Source organism: Argiope bruennichi, chromosome 4 (assembly GCF_947563725.1).
Source record: "Argiope bruennichi chromosome 4, qqArgBrue1.1, whole genome shotgun sequence".
NCBI lineage: Eukaryota > Metazoa > Arthropoda > Arachnida > Araneae > Araneidae > Argiope > Argiope bruennichi.
In genome coordinates this window covers 20,267,235-20,287,245 of record NC_079154.1, presented here as the reverse complement: position 1 = coordinate 20,287,245, position 20,011 = coordinate 20,267,235, and the positions used below count along the sequence as shown (strand labels likewise).

At 25.6% G+C, this 20,011-nt stretch overlaps 1 protein-coding gene across 1 annotated transcript; it reads left to right on the top strand.

The window, feature by feature from the left end:
- The first annotated feature begins 226 nt into the window (after positions 1-226).
- On the top strand, positions 227-19,805 carry LOC129966639 (pre-rRNA-processing protein TSR1 homolog). Its single transcript, XM_056081139.1, has 20 exons — positions 227-440; positions 1,418-1,488; positions 4,065-4,151; positions 4,947-5,059; positions 6,285-6,363; positions 6,453-6,566; positions 8,138-8,208; positions 8,625-8,778; positions 9,804-9,971; positions 11,682-11,784; positions 12,342-12,526; positions 12,626-12,693; positions 12,847-12,939; positions 13,029-13,170; positions 14,859-14,910; positions 15,747-15,955; positions 17,722-17,824; positions 19,209-19,349; positions 19,435-19,509; positions 19,602-19,805. Exons 1-20 carry the CDS (start codon positions 335-337, stop codon positions 19,784-19,786), a joined length of 2,319 nt encoding a protein of 772 aa, XP_055937114.1. The 5' UTR covers positions 227-334; the 3' UTR covers positions 19,787-19,805.
- Positions 19,806-20,011: the final 206 nt, after the last annotated feature.

The following is a 20,011-nucleotide window of genomic DNA, read 5'->3' as shown; positions in this document are numbered from 1 at the left end:
CTGGGATTCAAATTGCATTTCTTCTGTTAAGAAGTACAATATATAATATGATAGGAATATTGTACAGACTATATTTTCTTAATGTATGCCCCTAAAAAAATTCATTCATTATGTTTTTTTTATTTTATTTTATATAAATTTAACCAATAACTTTATTTGATAGTTTGTAATTAGAGGTAAAACCGGTTGTAATCAAAAACCTTTACTTCAACTTTTGATACATTCTTGCACACCACAACATTGGATTGAATTAGCACATGGTTGAAAAGTATACATGGTGTTTTAGAATAGTGATATGTGTTAACTTATTTAAGTTGTATATTACTTCTTGAAAATGGCCCCAGTAGTATTTAAACAAGAAGTTCATCGTCCAGGACCATTGAAACAAACTAATAAACCGCATAAAAGTGGCAAAAGCAAAGGAAGGAGACACGATAAAGGTAAAATAATTTGTATATTCTTTTCGATTTCTTTGTAGTATTATTTTTAGTTTATAAAGAATTTATTAATAACTATCATACTTTGATTTCTTGTTATGAATTGTGTTGGAGATATAACTTCCAATGTCAATTTGTCTATTGTATTAATTTATAATACAATTGTTTCTCACAGTAAATTGTTTATTTTCAAAAGGAACAAATAATAATGCAAAAAATTAGCGGTAACAGGAAATCAAATCATGAGTAAGAACCAACCTAATTAGATATTTGAAATGCTCTTTAAAATTAGAATACCATTGCATGTTTGGGAATTTTGATTTGTGTTAATTACAAAGAAGACACAAGCACTGGCATTTTATTTTTATTTTGGGATGGTGAACAGAAATAATCTGGAAAGCTAAACATATGCACTGGCAGAATTTGGTATTTTTATAAACCTAGACATGGCATGTTTTGAAGCATGTTTTTAAATAAATTGGCCAATTTTATTTTGCATTTCAATGCATGTTTAATTAAATCAATATATTAGTGATTTTTTTAGGTTAATTTTTGTTTTATAAAATTGTATATATTTTTATTTGCCTGTTTATTACAACTCATGACTGTGTTGCATCCTTATTTGTACTCAATTATAAAAATTTATGAATTGAATTAACTTAAAGAAATAAATAGAAGCCTGATCATTTATACTTAACAAAGTGCTGATTTTGTCTAATGCATACATTTTATTTCCAACTTTATTTATTTAGAAATTATAATCATTTTTATTTTAATTGACCAGCTTGTGACATTTCTTTATACTATTACTGAAATTTGCTATTGACCATATGGCTTTGTGATGTTATACAAAAAAATCCATTTGAGAGAGTTTAATTCTTGCATTAACATTATTCAAAATTCGGTTACACATGAACTATTTTTTTGAATGTATGATAATTTTCATATGATTTGTTTGAAATATAATTTTTTCATTTTAGGCAAACTTGATGTTAAAGCAGTGACCCATCACAAAAGACATGAAATGAATAGAACTGAAAGAAAAAATCAGGTATGTTTATTTTCTAACACTGTAGATTTTATTAAATTTTCTAATTATTCAATGGAGAAGATTTTTTTAAAAATATTCTTTTTTAATTATAGTTACTTATCTTTTTTTTTTTTTTTTTTTTATCTTTGGAAAGGATTTTATAACTTAAACTTTCACAGCTATGAATTTGTTTTGAAATTATATTTAAAGACAATTTTAAAGCATTTCTTTACTAAAAATATTTATTTTTATTTATTCAGGCAATTTAGCATGAGAACCATACATTCTACATAAGCAAATAAATTTAAACTTGTATGCATATTTTCTTTTACTAAAGAACTACATGATATAATTTGCGTAAATTGTTAGGGAGAATTAAACATTACTGTTTGAGCAATAGAACATACGAAAGCATTCAACATTCCCTTGCATATTGAATTTAGATGAAAGATAGCTATATGCTAGCAAATAGACTAATATATGGGGAAAATATGTTGATTAATGCTAGTTATAATTCTTTTTTAATAATGTAATCAAAGATCAAATATAATTTGGAATACATTACATTTTGATCAATCTTTATAATATACTATTTTCTTTCTTTTTTTTTCTTTCTAATCTATGGTTTTTTTTCTGTTAATTATATTCAAATAATATTAAATTTTATAAATTTGCTTTTAAAAATATGTAGCAACTGTAATAAAATTTTAAAATTTTTTTATATAATTTTTGTAGTAAAACTAGCAACTAGAAAAAACTGAAATTATTTTACATTTTTTTCCATTAGTTTAGATAAATATTGCATGAAAAATAAATTATAACAGTTTGATAAAAATTTGTTTATTTCCTTATGGATATTGCATGTAAAGATAGATTAAAAAAATTTTATTAATAATTATATTAAATTTCATATTTCTTTAAAATTGGCTGTATAATTCATTTTAACTTCTATAATTATATTTGTTCAGTATTTTTTTTTAATAGCTTGGTATTTGGCCCCTTTTTCAAATAACTATTTTGTTATTATTTTGTTTCTTTATTTTGCATAAAACTTGATTGATTTGTTTAAATTCTTCAAAATTTTTCTTTCATTATCCTGATTTTTAACTTGTGTATCAAAATATGAAAAAGATACATTTTTGAAAAAATGTGCTTCATTATAGTCATAGCTTAGTTATATCTTAGCTTCATTATGTCCTCTACATAAATCTTATGGAGGAACAGATCTAAACTGTATTCTTGATGTTGTTGTCTATTAATATAAGGACAATAATACATTACCTACGGATAGCTAAATAAATTTCACTCTCTTATCCTTATAACTGCATTGTTGAAAATAATTATGGGATGTATACAATACATATGGATACTACTATATGTCTAAGCTGTTATCCTTAAATTACTAAATAACATAATAACTGAACCTACATAGTTGGATTATATTACGCTTTTGTTGAAATACGGTTAATTCTTTGTGTTTGCAATTTGTATTTCTTAATAAAAGTGAATAATAATAATAATGAAGGAAGAATTGGTTGCCAGTGTAGTTTAAGTGGTTTTAAAGTATCTTGAGGTTGTTGATTTCAAATGAATCTTTCCCATGAATTATTTGTTGATTTCTTATGAATTATTTCTGGTTTTTAGAATAATACATATTCTCAGCATTTGTAGGCAGTTTTGTATGTTTCTGATGTTAATTTTTTACAGCTTATATTTATTTTATTTATATAGCTAATAATGTAGTAGAAATCATCACTAATAAATACTAATATAATAATTGCTTATATTATTACTTTATTATTATTACTCTACCAGTTTTCTCATAATTAATTACCTGATTTTCTTTCATCTGATCAAAATACACAAAATTGTGACTTTAATTGTGGAAGTGTACAGTATAAATAAAGTAAGCTTGTCAACAACAGCAGTTTTCTAAAGGATAACTCGGGAATTTGATTTGAGAACTTGACTTGTCAAAACAAGGTTCAAAACTTTTAGCATGTAGGTTAAAAAGAAAATGCTGTGTAAAGCTTAGTATTAAGATATCGAAATGCTTTCATTTTTAGTGAAGATAAAAAGTTTGTATATTGCAATAATTTTTCTTGGCTGCCCCTCTCTCCCTTTCCTACATGGGAATAAATAGAGTCAGAAGATTGTAATCTTTTGTTAGACTGTTTGATCAGAATTTTTAAATATATATTATTTCACAAGTTCAAGTATTGACCTTTACAGCCAAATTCTTATTCTGTAGCATTTGTGAAAGGCCATTACTAGTTTTATACTGATTTTAAGATCTCATTAAAAGAATACATGAAGTACCATTATTTCATTTTCTTATGTGTTAATGTTAACATTAGATTACAAAGATTATTTAAAATAAATTTAATTGACTTTTCAAAGTAATTTCCACCATTTGATATAAAATTTGGCTATTTTTACTATGTTATTATGAATTAAATAATGGATTAAAGTATTAGCAAAATGTCTTTGTTTATATAATAATTTTTAGAATTGATCTTATTTGATGAAATTTATTTTAATTCAGCATGAAAAAATTGAAAATCAGTTTACTGATTTGTCTTTCTGATTCTTAACAGATGCAACAGCTCCGTAAAACAAAAAGAGAAGAAGTTCTCAGACAGAAAAGGAAGTTAGGTGGCCTTAAATCTGAACCAGTACTTGTGGTAATTTCTTTTATATAATATTTAAATAATAATAAATATGTATTTTATATAATAAAAGAGGTAATTTATTTATTATAAACATCAATATTGGGAATAAATAATGAATGAATGATAAACAAATTTATTTATGCAATCAGTTTTCAATTTAAGCTCATATTTTATCTTATAGATATATTTTGCTTAATGGCACTTATAAGCACACTTTATATATCATATAACACATCTACTAAAATCTGTAGGCAACAAATAAATATTGTAGCATTTTTAAGTCAGCAAATTATTAGAATGCATATCCAATGTCTGCTTTTGAAAGGGGGGGGGGAGCATTTTAATTATAATTGGTTTAATTTTGCATTTGAGATTATAGTAAGTACAAATAAAAGATAGTATAGAATATAGATAGTATAAAAACAATAGTATAGAATAGTAAAAGAGAGTAACATGAATATTGTTACTTTTGGAAGTCTGTCTTAACAAGATGCATTTTCCAAATAGATAATATCGAATCAGGATAAAGGATTATTATTGATTTTTTTTTTTTTACTTGTAGATAAATAATGATTTACAGAGAAAAATTTGAGTAATAGGATCACTTCATGATAGATTTCGCTTTATGGTTGAAATGTAATGTTAACTGACTTTACATGCAAATTGAATATCTACTAAATTTCATATTGCCATATAAGAACTTAGAGCTTACTTTTGCAAACTTCAACTTTTATTCATATTATAGATTTTTTTTTCTTGGGGTTTCACTGTGTTTTTTTTAAATATGTATATATAATTTGCTTTTAGATGATATTACCTCTTGATGATTCTGTAAATGCTTCTGAGTTTTTAGAGAAATTACAATCTTGTGATGAAGATTTAGTTGTTACAGAAAGTGCAATGGGTTATTCTCATATAAGGTAAATTTATTTATATAACTGTATTCTTAATTTTGATTATAAAAGTCAATGCATATGTTTTGTAACTATTTAAATTTAGAAGAATACAAAAAAAAAAAAAAAAAAAAAAATCCATCAGAAATAATTAAATTGCATTTTGATTATAAAGGTCAATGTATGTAGTTATTAACGTTTGGAGGATTTTATATCACTTCACATTTCTGAATCATTCAGAATGATAGTGACCAGTTAAACAAAAATGTTGAAACAATTAATCTTTATTTTTTGCAATGTAATAGAAGCACTTATTCAACAAATTAAAAAGTTGATAATATAACAAGAATGAACATCTGTTGATATCTGTTAATGTACCTTACATCATAATTACTATACGTCCTGAGGAACTTGGTAAGCTGACATCTAGTAAGATATACAGAAGATTGTGGAATTTACAGTAGGTTCAACAACTGAGTATCTTGGCCGTTGCTCATAGGTAGAGAAACATATGCATATGGTCAGTCTGGAAGCTGATACTGGAACCACATGCTAATGATTCCAGATATGAACATCCACTTCTCTCCATAACTTTACTGTATTTGGTGCTCTCTAGTTCTAATTCACAATACTTACAATAGAATTTAAGCATCTGTGCATGCAAATGTTGAGTGCATTGTGAAGGTGTTCGCAGGCACCTGATTTCCATTAAGAAATTAGCCTTATGGCAAGTTGAGAGGTATCTGAGTCAGTGACAAAATGATCCCCATAAACTATTTAAATTTAGAGAAATGCACACACACACACACAAAAAATCTACTTGTAATAATTTAACTATCATTATCATTTCAATTTAATCTATGATTTGTTGAATTATCTATAACTTAATTACCCTTATGATATCTTTAATATTTTGGAAGAAGAGTTCTTAAGATAGTAACTCATTGCAATTTTTTTACATTTTTTAAACCATTGTGAGTTTTTATATTTTAATTATATGTATTCTTTGATGTGCCTGATTCCATGATGTACCTAATGTAGTTTTTTTCTCACATATCTATTGTGTTCGTGCTACTTAATCTGTTCTTTCATCCTGGATGCCCACTGTATTCTAATAAATTTAAATTCTTTATAATTATTGAAATTCCTGCTAAAAAATTTAATTTTCTTAATTATTTTCCTTTAACTTTCATATTTTTTTATTTAAATATATTTGATAAAATTGTCTTTTAAGAAGTCTATTTTCTTTCAGCTGCTTTCGCTTTAAACAAAGGTATACATTTATGATACCTAACAAGTTTGATTTACATTCTATAATGGATGCCTTAAAGGTAACATATTTTTTTTTTAAATATGTCCTTTTCTAATACATAGATACTTAGAGATATGTAAAGACTGTTTTGCTTTTTTTTAAATTCAGGTTTGTGAAATTTTACTCCTGCTGCATTCTTCTAATCCTTTGGATGATTATACAGATTCATTACTTTCAGTTATCATGGCCCATGCTTTGCCTACAACCATTCATGTTGCTCAGGTATTTATTATTATTTTTTTTTAATATTTTTCATAGAATACATCATTTATTTTTTATTTGTGCTATATTCAGTAAATTGTTAAAAGTTATTCAATTCTCTTGATTATTTTATTTGAATATTGTATTTATTGGGGGAAAAAACTAATTTTATGTGTTTGTTTTAATTAAGTTGTGCAGAAAACTCATAAATATTTTTTTTAGTAAATTAAAAGTTCCTATATTTTTTTCCATAGCCTGTTTGTAGATATTATATACATTTACAATTGAAAGTTTATACTTCAATTTCCTTTTAATCTAATATTATGAAATATTTCTGTTTATTTCTTCTAAATCAACCTATTATATTAATTAGTTTTTCATATTATGAAACTCAAAGTTTAAGCTTTCATTGGAGAATTTATGTGAATTAGATTTTAAATAAAGCCTAATAATTAAAATAATTTGTATAAAAATTAATGGGTTTTTCAAATGTTTTATGAGCACTCAGATATTAAAGAAAATATCGAGAAGCTCACTAGTGTGATTTTTTCAGTTGGAAAATAGATACATGTATCTAATTGAACACTGCAAACAATTTAAGTGTTGCAGGTTTCCAAAAAAATATATATATCCAGATTTATTGATTTGACTGTTATCTTCTAATGTTCACCTTATAGGAATTTAATGGGGGGAGGGTGTCTAATCTGCAATTATAAAGTAGTTACTTCTTTAAAATAAATTCTCCTGGAATTTGTGACAAAATTATAGCTGTTAGTTTGTTAAAATTTAATATACATTTTATATAATTAATATAAAATTCTAATTAGAAAAAAAAAGCTTAAAATGTCCTTTTCCATTCTTTTAACTTATTGATATTGACACAGAAATTTGCATTTCTTTATATCTCATTGTCTAGCATTGGTTTTAATTTTTAATATGATGCTATGAATAATTGGTGATGCTTAAAGTCTGTATTCTAAATATTTTATTCTATTTTGCACATTTTTAATTTTTTTATATTATGATCTATCTTAATATCCGCTAATTCATGAGGTAGATTGTTTGATCAAGGGATATTAATTATTGTTGTATTGTATTTAATACCTTTTATTTCATTCTTGTGTGTGTGTAAACTACAATTTAGTATGCAATTGATTTATTTATGACATTATGATATAGATTTCTGAAGATATTCTCTAATACAACATTTTCAGGCTTCTTTGTACAAATAAACAATTTTGTATTGTTTTTAGTGTTATGTAACTAGTTTTTACACTTCAAATTTTTATAAACTATTATGGATCTTTGATAATTATAGTTTACAGAAACTTTCTTGATAATGTGAATGTGTTTAAGCTGTTACATTTGAAGAAAATTGTAAAATATTGGATTATATTATTATTTTTGCAGATACATTGTTTTGATGTAATAAATGTAAGAGTGATTTATATTTATTCTATCTAAACAGTTACATGGTTGTTTGCTTCTTTTATTTACTATTAATGATCTGATAAGACTGAAAAATGCAGTGACAAAATAAGATAATTCTTTAAGAAAGATTTTCTAACATATTTATACTTAATTTGTTGTAGGGTTTGAGCAAAATGAATCCTAAAAAGAAAGCAGAATTTCGGAAGCAAGTGCAAAAAACTCTTGATTCAAGGTATGATGTTTATTTTTTTTATTTTTATTTTTTTTTTTAACTATCCCATGTGAAGACATTATTTCTGATTATTGCTTAAGCATATTTGATATTTTAATTTATTATTTACTGATTATCCAATTATGATAATTTACAACAATTCTTCGGAGAGAGGCTTTGTAATTTCAGTTTTTAAAAATATAGATTATAGGATGAATATTTTTTAAAAACTTTAAATAAGTTTTGTTTTATTTTGAATAAATTTGCTTAAATATTATAAATGAAGTTATTTATTCTCTTGAAAGCATTAGTAGAACTGCATCTAAGAATGCTATCATATTGTTATTCATGTTATATTTTGTTCATTATTTTCATTTCATGCATCAACTAATAATAGTAAATAAACAAAAAATAAAGTACTTATTTATATATCTCAGATTTCCTGATATTAAAATACATCAAGCCGATACGTCTCAAGAACTTCAGTTATTATTACGCCAAATTGGTAGCCAAAAACAGCGCTCCATTGGATTTAGAGATAATCGGCCTCATTTGTTAGTTGAAAATATGTTATTTGAACTAAAGGATCCTGTAAGTATTACAATTTTTTTCTTGCAGATGTACTTTGATTACACATATATCCTCTAAATGAAATAATTATCACCATACATTATTAATCACTTTATGATATTGTGTGAAGTTTACAGTGAAGAAGATATATTGTGATTTAATTGAATGAAATATATTACATTCAAATGGAATTTACTGCAATCTGTTCATTAAAATCAAAATGTTCTTGTATGACTTCTCTTTGTTCAAATATTCATATTTCTAAAAGTTAGTGAAATTTTGAGATTCTGAAACTGCTACTTTTTGAATAATTATATGGAAAATTAAACTTTTTCATTATCATCTATCCTGATTACATGTAAAAAATTATTACATGTGCATTGAATGCAGACTATCACAAGCCAGTTGCTAATTTGAAATATTTTAAAGATTATCTTTCTGCTATTGTATTCCGGTTGCCCTCTACTTTTGTTACAGTAAAATCTTTTAGAGCATATGTGTGTGTGTTTTATTTCAACTACTGTAGTAAAAAAATGTTTGAGTTTCGAGATGCAAGAGGAATGGCTCATTCTATATGAAGATGCATTTTCATATAGAATGAGAGAAAAATCAATATCTTTCAAATTTGATGATATTATCCATCTATCAACTGAGAATGATAGCTTAAAAAATAGCATAATTTAAGTTGTCCATGTTACAAATTTTAATGATATAAATGCAAGTTCAAAAAGTTGAATTCTAACATGCTAATATAATTTTGAATGTCAAGAAATTCTCTTTTTATATTGATGTTTTGAGTTTTCTATTAAAAATATGTGTTAATAATTTGAATAGAAAAACTTTTCAATTTTTTTTTTTTTTTTTGCCATTAAACATTTTTAGATGTAATATGTTTTGTTAAAACTTTATTAAATTCAAAATATTTATGTGGTACCTCTTTTTGTATTTTTAATCTTACTACATTGTTGATAATACTATTTCTGGTTTTTATTTTCTTTTATCTAAAAAATATTTTTATCTTGATTTATTTTTTCCTTTCCCTTTAGGATTCTAACAAAGGAACTCTCAAAGTATCTGGGTATATTCGTGGTCAGCCACTGAATGTTAATGGCCTTGTGCATCTACCTGGATGGGGAACCTTTCAAATGAGTCAGATTGACTATATACATGACCCTCATAGCAGTGAAAAATTCAATACGGTATTACAAACAAGTGTAAGTAAAATATATTTCTCAATCTAAGGGATGCAACTATTAATTAAAATTTAGTATAAATAAAATAGAATATAAATTATATATTTTATATAACTCTGTTCCTTTTTGTTTTTCTTTACAATAAATTGAAGTTATTGTCTGAAATCAAGAGTTTTACAACAGATGAGTATAAAGATTTTCATACCTATATGTATCTAAAAATATTAATTTATAATCCTATGGCAAGTATTCATATGCCGAAAATATTTCATATCACAATATACTACTAATTTTTTTTTTAAATATGGGCTGAATTTGACTTTTATTTATAAGTAGTACAAATGGTGTGCAGTCTTTTTTTTTTAAATTTATTTACAGGCTGTTATAATATTGATAAATACATATTAGAATTTCATTTCATATTCCCTTTGAATAAATCTACATCTGTTCTAATTATGTAACTAATCATTTTGCTTCCTTGCCTCAATTTAACAGTCCCTAATGATTAACATTGAAAGAAAACAAAAATAGTAACTATATGAGTGGTTGAAGGAAACCACAAATATTTTCTAATTACATGAAAAGAGCAGAGAGAACTTGTGTATTTCTTTTTTAAATCCCTGTCGTAATTTATTTTTAAATTTTTTTTCCAATTACCCATTATCCAAAGTTAAAGATTTATTTTTCATTTTATTAAAAATAAATAAAATGAATTTTGATTTTTATGTCATCCTTATTTTATTTTTGATCTTATGATTAAAACAATTATTTGGATTAACACCCAAATACAATTGTGTTAAATAGCATTTTTTTATTTTTTTTTTATTATTATTCATTTGTTTTTGTTTAAATGTATAGCACTGAATAAATAAATGCATTATCTTTTGTGCTGCATAGTATGTTTTCTTTTTTAAAAAAAACTATTTCAGAATTTTAGTTAATTTAAAAATTATATAATACCAGCAATTTCTTTAACAAACTATTTGTGTGTATTTTGAAAACTGTTGTCTTGAGATATCTTATAGAGTTTCCTGCTTAACAGATCTTAGTATTTTTTAGGGTTAATTGTGTAATAATTTCTAATTAATCTACATCCTAAAAATAATTTTCTTATTACTTGAACTCCAGCTTCAAATTTTAACTTCTGAATTGCATCTGCTATTATTTTTCCCTCAGAACTGAAACACTATAATTGCTATTAAACTATTTAAATTCCAAGTATTTTTCCCATGCTCTCTCTCCCTTTCTTTTTTTCACTCTCCTATTTAGTTCTCTGCATTACAACCACTGCCCTGCCAAAAAAATCTTGATGATATATAGAAATTATTATAATTGTTTCCTTGAGCTCCATGACTATCTCTTCAAATCATATTTTCTACACATACACAATCTAATTTTTCAGCACCCTTCATTTGATAATTAGGTAATTTAGGAAAATTATTAAAAACTAATAGCAGAACATTTATCCAAATTTAGTGGCCTTTTTAGCACTTTTACTAATTACCAGACTATGTAACTGTAAAATGAAAGAGCTATTCAGGTACACATATTAATTTGTATTTTATATTTTTATTATTATTGCTGAAAATTAAGTGTATATGAGCCATATGTATTAAGGATGTCCATTGTATGATAGTGACATTTAAAATATTTGATAAGATATAATTAAAGTGTAAATCTAAATAATTTTCAAAAATGTAAGAATTTTGTATTAAATATATTTTGTTGCAGGAGACAGCCAATCCAATTGATCAGGAATCTCTACAATCAGAAATGATTCCTGACCCAATGGAAGGGGAGCAAACATGGCCGACTCAAGAAGAATTGGATGAAGGTAAACAAATTATGTTTTATATCTTTGACATTAAATTTCCATTTATATTTAACTGCTAAATTATAAAAAAATTTCATATTTTCTTTAATAAAAACTGTATTATATGTAATGCAGAAAAACATAATAACATATGTTTTTTTTTTTTTTTTTTCTGAACTTGTCATGTTTGAATCAAGCAACTTTTTTCAGTGACTCTTTTTTTTTTCTCTCTCTCTCTCTCTTTTGGAAATATTTTTAAATTTTAAAAATTATTTTGTTTTTAGAGTTAACTTTTCAAAATTTCACAGCTTTTAACTTGTATTTTTTAATTTACAAAAGTGATTTTTATGCTATCAGCAAATACTATAATTTCATTTTAATGAAATTGGCAAATGTCAAATTATTGATTACTGATTCCTAGATTTAACATGATTGAAATTTACCTCAATCTGTATGATTGCATTTTTTAAAAAAATGAAATAAACTTGTTTTTAGTTGATTGTAACATATCCCTTTTTGCTTTATATTACTTCATTTTCTGACATATATTTTCCTACTGAATTATTTATTTTTTTCAGCTGAGAATAAATCAAAAAGGGAAGTTAAAAAAGTTGCAGAAGGTACCAGTGAATATCAAGCTGCCTGGATTGTTGAAAGTGAGAATGAAGAAAGTGATGCTAGTGATGAAGATTCTCAGGAGGGCAGTGCAGTGATATCGGATAGTGAAAATGAAGAGGAAATAGAAGATGAAATGGAAACAGCAGTATGTATATTCATAAACAATAAAGTGGAAATTTTTTCTAATTTTATTCTGTTTAAAATTTAGACAATTTGTATTTTAACTGTTAACTTGATTTTGTAGGAGTCAACATCCGAAATGAAAGATGAAAACTACGATAAAAATATGGACATGGATGAGGAAAGACAAACGTTTGTATTTTATTCTTTATATTGTTCGTTGTCATTATTTTTATTTCAAAAAAGTAAAAATTTACTAACTAGTAAAAAATGTAATATTTAGAACCAGCCCAATTGTCGATTATATGTGTTGAAATTAGTATAATTGCTTTGTTTTATTTTCAGCTTGGTTCGTTTCAAAGAAGAACGAATGAATCAAATGTTTCCTGATGAAGAAGATACACCTTTAGATATTGAAGCTCGTAAAAGATATCAAAAGTATAAGAATCTTTGTTTTTATTTTTATACTTCGTCTTATAATTTTAGTCTTACTTATTCAGATTTTGATAATTTTCGTCTTCGTCTAGATATCGAGGCCTTAAAAGCTTTCATAAGGACCCTTGGGATCCTATGGAAAATTTACCTGAAGAATATGGCAGAATATTTAGATTTCAAAACTTTAAACAAACAAAGAAGAATGTTTTAACATCTGAGAAAGAAGGGGCAGAGGTGAGATTGAATTATTTTCAAAGAGTATTCTTTTATTTTACTATCGTATTTAAATTTGTTGAAATATAGCAATATAAATAAGTAAAAAGAAATGTGTTATGAGAATGAGAGATCAAATGGTTGTCTATAGCTGAAGTTTCAGTACAGTATGTTTACATATATATATATTTACTATGTTTTAAAAAAATTAGTGTTTTTTTAAACCAAAAAATGGGGATAGATAGAACTTATTTGTTATGTTCTTCAAAGTAATTATCCTGTGTATCTATGCATTTCTGTTATAGTTAGATAAAGTTGTGAATCTTCTTTTGCAACATTCTCCAGTGTCTTTGATATTACTTGCTACGACTCTGCTTGCCCTTTAAGAAAATTTTTATCATATAAAGAAGTAACAATGTGGGATCAAATGAATAACCTGGTTGTGAAAATAGCGTGATGTTTGTGCAGATAATTTAACATCAAGAGGGACCTGTGATCTGGTACATTATCATGAACCTACAACTTGGCATTCCAGAGATCTGATAGCATGTATCTCATTGAATCATGCAAACATTTAAAAAAAAAATTTTTTTTTTTAGTGACAATGCGATTATCTTGAAAGAATGTATACAGTCTTCTTGCAGTCTATAAAGAAATATTAACAATATCTTCCCTTTAAAATGATTGGATAATAATAAACTTTTTTGGTTATGGTGATATCCACACTTTTACCTGTTACCGGGTTCTACTAAAAGCATCAAATGTCATTATTTGTTGTCAATTGATTCAAGGTGTTTGAATCCACTGTGTATCTTACTCTCTCAAATTTATTTGCATATGCCCATTCTTCTTTTAAAATATCTGAATTTTGGGAATAATTTTTAGCGCTTGTAATTAATATTTAGTCAGCCAATTAAAATGACTTAGCAACTTTAAGCTGAAATACCAACAAATTCTGAAATCTTAGTAACAGTTTTCATTGTTGTTTTCCAAAATTTCTTTGATACTGATGATTTGTTCATACAATATGAATAGTGATAGCTGCCCTATCCTCTCACAATCTTTAATATTCTTCAACCCTTTTTGAACCATCAGCTCCACTTATGAATTGTAGTTTAACTCAATGCTATTTCATTATCTGTTGATTTAATACTTTTGAAAAATTTATTAGGCAAAGGATTTTTTTTGCATGAAAATTTGACATCTTTTCCTTCTGAATGGAAGTTTTGAATGCTTATAATCTAAAGGTAGTATTTATTGAATTGAACGAAACTAGATTGACTGGTTAGTCTCTTGTGTATACATTCACTTATTAAGTGGGAAACAACATAATTAATTTATAATAAGAAAATATTAAATTGTTGAATTTCTTTCACACAGTATATGTATTCTTTTCAGAGATTTCCAACATTTTTTTGTTGAATGATTTTTAAATTATTTTTTTAATATAATTAGTACTTCAGATACCTTATCAATTTAAAATGTTACTAAGAGTTTAGACATTTATCAATTTATGTATTTTCCCACAAGCCCCTTAATTGTTAATCAGTTTCTAATTTTTTTAAAAAGATGATTATCTTATCCATAAAGTGAAAATATATTTTTCGTTTCTTTTTCTTAATGTGCAATCATTTCACTGTATCACATCATAAAGAAAAGATAATATTCCTGCAATGGAAGTTAAAATTTGAAATATTATTATTTTGCAGCCTGGTGAATATGTTACTGTGCATATTGCTGATGTACCACAATCATTATATGGTAATATTTTTTATTTCATTTTATTCTTTATAGTTAGAATATATTCTGTTTTATTAGTAGTAGATTTGAGAAATATAAACAAGCTCAAGTATTAAAGGATTACAATAATTATGAGAGAGAATTAAAAGTGAAACTAAGAGTTCAAGGGAGTAATACATTTAGTATGCAATTAGTATTTCAATAGAGCATTTCTTAGATTAATTTTTTGCATCGTTTCTCAAATGCACTTATAATATTAATTTTATTGACCTTATAATAAACTCTTAGTTTAAAAATGAGATAAATAATTAAGAAATGATGGTTTATATCATTTAAGTCATGATCATTTAAGTTACCTTTCATTATAAATACTGTTCCAAAATGTCTCCACCCCTATAATAAGTAGCCAAACCACTTTATTAAAAAAATTATATATATATATATATATATCATTTAACTTTGCAATCAATGCCAATACTGTTCATTCATTGCCTTTCAGGATATTTAATTTATTTTATTTTTAAACAATTTTGAGTTATAATCTTTAAAAATGTTATTACATATTTAAATGAATCTAGGTCTGTTTAAAATATGTAATTGGCATGCTATTCATACAACCTGTAACATGATATAAAAAAAAGAGCACAGTAACTGCAATATTTAATTATCGTCATAAATTAAGGTGAAATTAGTTGATCTAATTCCAATTTTGTTATCAATCTTTTATTTTTTTACAGTTTGAACATTGATACTACATTTCTACTGACTCTTTTATGAATATTTAAAAGTATCAGTTTTAAAGAATGAAATGGAATTTATTATACATTTGTACTCATTTTAAAAAAAAATCTTTTTAGACAATGCAAGGACAGAAAAATCAGTGATGACAGTTTATGGACTACTGCCTCATGAACAAAAAATGTCAGTTGTTAATACATTAATTCGAAAGCATCCATCTTGTAAAGTGCCTATCAAATCTAAAGATACTTTGATATTTCATGTTGGATTTCGAAGATTCACTTGTAAGCCTATATTTTCTGAACATAAAGCTGGCAATAAATTCAAGGTGAGTAGTATATAATGGCAGAAGAAAATACAAAAACTGATTGCATCAAGTTTGTAGAAATAACATATTTATTGCAGTGAAAATGAAATGAAAAAATACACCAATAGTAGTTTGGTAAATTTGATGAAATTGGTTCCCAAAAATCCTTATAGATACCACTTTGTAGAATCCCCATGAAATCATACATGTATTCAATTGCACAAGAGTTACATATCATTATCCATGATGAGTATTCATAGTAGTTGCATAATAAGATCTGTATTAATTCTTGAGGAAAAGCTAATGAAGCTGTTCTTCCAATTATATCTCACTCAATGAGAATTGGTGATCGATTCTAAAATTGCCATTAGGGTTAATGATAGAATGTTGGTAACTCTGACAATAAACTAGATTGCAGCTGTTGTTTGAAATTAAAATTTTCATGCTGACCCATTTATCCAAGTATTTGCCCATGAACAATATCACTTTGAAATGTGCAATTATAGCTCTTGTATATAACACTGCATTAAAGGCAGTCAAAGGAATATGAAATTTCTTCTTAAGCTATGCTTGAAGCTCTCCTGAAATGCTTACTTTGAAAAGTCCCTTCTTTCTACTAGAGGCAAACCATCATTAGTGCACATCTTGTTTGTGGACATGGCTGACTACATTCTGCTCAGAAATTTAATAACTTTTTTTATGGAAAGACCTAAAATAAGTTCCCTGCTTAAAAGTAAATGCAAAACTTGCTACCAAATGTCGAGGGGAAATTTGTATTTGCTCCCTGGTTATCTATAATCTTATTCTAAAACTTATAGCAGCTCAATTTTAACCACACATTGCAGGTATAAATGATTATTCTCTTAATTTGTCAATATTTCTTCTAACTATTTGCTCAAAAGTTATCAGACACTAGTATTCTTACCTTCATAGAACTATCAACTGCGCAGATATGCATAATTTTTATTCATTCTATTTGAACCGGGGCAAAAAAGGATATCTCCTTTTATAATATTACTGTCCTAATTTGTTCAAACTGATTCAAATGTGCTAATATTGCCACTATTGATTTCATCATATAATTTTTAATGCAAATCATGCATTTAATTGCAAGTGAAGAATGTATTATTGCATATTCATTTCAGGACAGAACATTTATGCAAATGACTGTAATGCAGAAACTTCAGTTAATGCTTCAGAAGAATAAGTAGCATTATTTGTAAAGTTCTCAAAATATGCTTTTTTCGGCATTTAGGTGTTTTTTTCTGTTGTGTTTTTATATTAATTCAAAATCATTTTTTTTAAGTTTTAATTTATTTTAGGACTGTTTAAAATGTTTGTAAATTATAATTTTTAGCATAATATATGTCGAGCCAATTACGATAAAATCTGATGAAATGTAATGTTAAACAATATTACACATTTTTTTTATGAAAGTATTTGAAAGTATTTAGTAAAGAATAAATTAAATAACAAGTTTAAATAGAAGAAAACTATAATTGCTAAAATTAAACTACCAACCTTTCGTTGAATCCTTACTAATAAAATTAATTTGCTATATTAAAATGAAAATCATTATAATCGTGGATAATTTTAAAAGTTTTATAATTAATAATTCATCCACATTTTATTAATGATAACATAAATGCAAAGGGACTCCTCATAAATTATTATAACTAGGAATTGTCAGTTAGATAGTAATAATAATGCTTTTCTTACTTTATATTTCAGTGAATTATTTTTATTATAATTTACCCTCATTATATGGAAATATATTTCTTTTTTAGCTTGAACGGTTCTTGCCATCAGATACTGCTGTAGTAGCTTCTTTCTACGCTCCCATAACTTTTCCACCTGCTTCAGTAGTAGTTTTTAGGCAAAGACCAAATGGTAATTTTTGGATGCATATATGTTAAAAACAACTGTTTTTCATAAATCCTTTCTTATATTTAATAATTCATATCAATATAATAATTATTTTAATATATACAATTATATATTTTTATTACCATAATTAAGATCATGGTTTGAGGGTTGACTGGTGTTTAAATATTTCAAAACCATATTACAATTGTATAGCATAATTTTGGCAGATGCATTGCCAACAGGAAAGTGTTTTGAAATTAACTTCAATTTTTTTTTATCATGGGAAACATAATTTGTATATGATGATGAAATTGGAACGCGTTTGTTTGCAACAGAAGACAAGAGCAAAGTGAAAGAAAATTTTCTCTTGAGTAATTTTATTAAGAGACTGATAGGAAAGGGAATAAAAATCTATTACTTATGGCTTTCTTGGAAAGAAGGTTGTATGCGATGGGGATTTTTATTCCTTCATTCATGCATGGGAAACAAGGTAATCTTTCAGAGTGAATGTTGGAAATAATTAAGTAAAAAAGTGGAATTGGGATCAAAGAGTAATAGAAATTTTTAAAATAAAATAACATGGACTAAGTTAAGAAAAAATGGGAAATTAATTCAGATTTAAATTAAATTAAGATTATATATATTATAATTTCATAAAACTGATTAATTTTTTTTAGAATTTATACCTTTCAATTGGCACTAATGAACTAAACCACTACAATGTACTCAAAATAGCAATAAAACTGTTAGTGTATTTCTCTCTCCCAGTATAGTGATAAATTCAAGTTTTTTAGGTTATCATAGTTCACAATGCTGCACTTAACAGCAACAAGTATGCCATTATTCCTTTTTTTCATATAAGAAATAACAGAAAATGACACTCAGTTTTCATACATCATGAACTCATTTCTAAATCACTAATATTGTTTTAATAAAAAATAATAACCATCTATCATTAAAAATATAAAAGTTAATCCTTTGATTTTTCTTTTAAATCTCAGCAAAGTTTTGTACATTAATCTTTGTTTAACAAACTGCAATATATAACAAACTAAAACTACTTGTTGAATTCTGTTATAGCTTTTGCAGTATGAAAGAGAAAAAAAATTATTACAATTACAATATGCCTGCCCTCATGACCAAAACTTTAATTCAAACGTGAAAGCATTGTTTAAATGGGCTGTGGGGAGGGGTGGAACTATGTCTTCTAATTTCACTGATAGATTCTATTTCAATAGTAAAGAATTAAAAATTGACAATCTAATTTTTAAAGAAATAAAAAAATCTTTCCTTGTGACATAGTAGAAAACTGTAATATCATTACTTGTATTGTTGTTAATCAATTATCAAAAATTATACATTTTTAATTTATCTGTAATAACAATAATAATATGTTGTTACTTTTTAGGCTCACATGAGTTAGTAGCTACAGGTTCCGTACTTGATGTTGATCCAAACAGAGTTGTTGTGAAGCGCATTATACTTAGTGGCCATCCATTCAAGATCTTTAAACGATCTGTAGTAGTAAGGTTTATGTTCTTCAATAGAGGTAAATGCTACTTTCCTAAACTAGAGTATTTTTAATGCTTATTTCCTTATTCGTATTACAATGATTTTTTTTATTAAAATTTTAGAGGACATCAATTATTTCAAAAGTATTGAACTACGCACAAAATATGCAAGACAAGGTCATATTCGTGAAGCTTTAGGTAAGATATTTTAAGTGTGATAATTATTTATTTTTTTAATTTCATAAAAGTTTTTGAATTTCGTATTTCTCATCTTCTTTTCTTATACTTAGGTTCTCATGGCCATATGAAGTGTGTGTTTGATAAACAACTTCAATCTCAAGATGTTGTACTAATGCATCTTTATAAAAGGGTATACCCTAAATGGACTTATGACAACTATGTTCCAACTCCAATACATACAGTTTCTCCTCCAGAGATTACATCTGTTGAAACTGTTATGGATACTACAAGCTAAATAAATATTTATTTGACAACCTAATGTTTCTTACTTGAAAGAATTTAAAAAGTATTCAATATGCTTCTTATATCTTTAATCCCAATTGGAAGAGAAACAATTCATACAAAATATTTTTAGTATACTGTGTATAAATGTATATTCATAGGAGAATCTTAAAAGTGTATTAAGTTTATCCAAGCTTGAATTGCATCAATTTTTATGATAGAATTATTCTAGGGAGTA

Coding starts and splice junctions, on each gene's coding strand:
- LOC129966639 (XM_056081139.1), top strand. CDS start 335: ATGGCCCCAGTAGTATTTAAACAAGAAGTTCATCGTCCAGGACCATTG. Junction 4,152..4,946: donor AATCTGAACCAGTACTTGTG/GTAATTTCTTTT, acceptor ATTTGCTTTTAG/ATGATATTACCTCTTGATGA. Junction 12,527..12,625: donor AAGATGAAATGGAAACAGCA/GTATGTATATTC, acceptor TTGATTTTGTAG/GAGTCAACATCCGAAATGAA.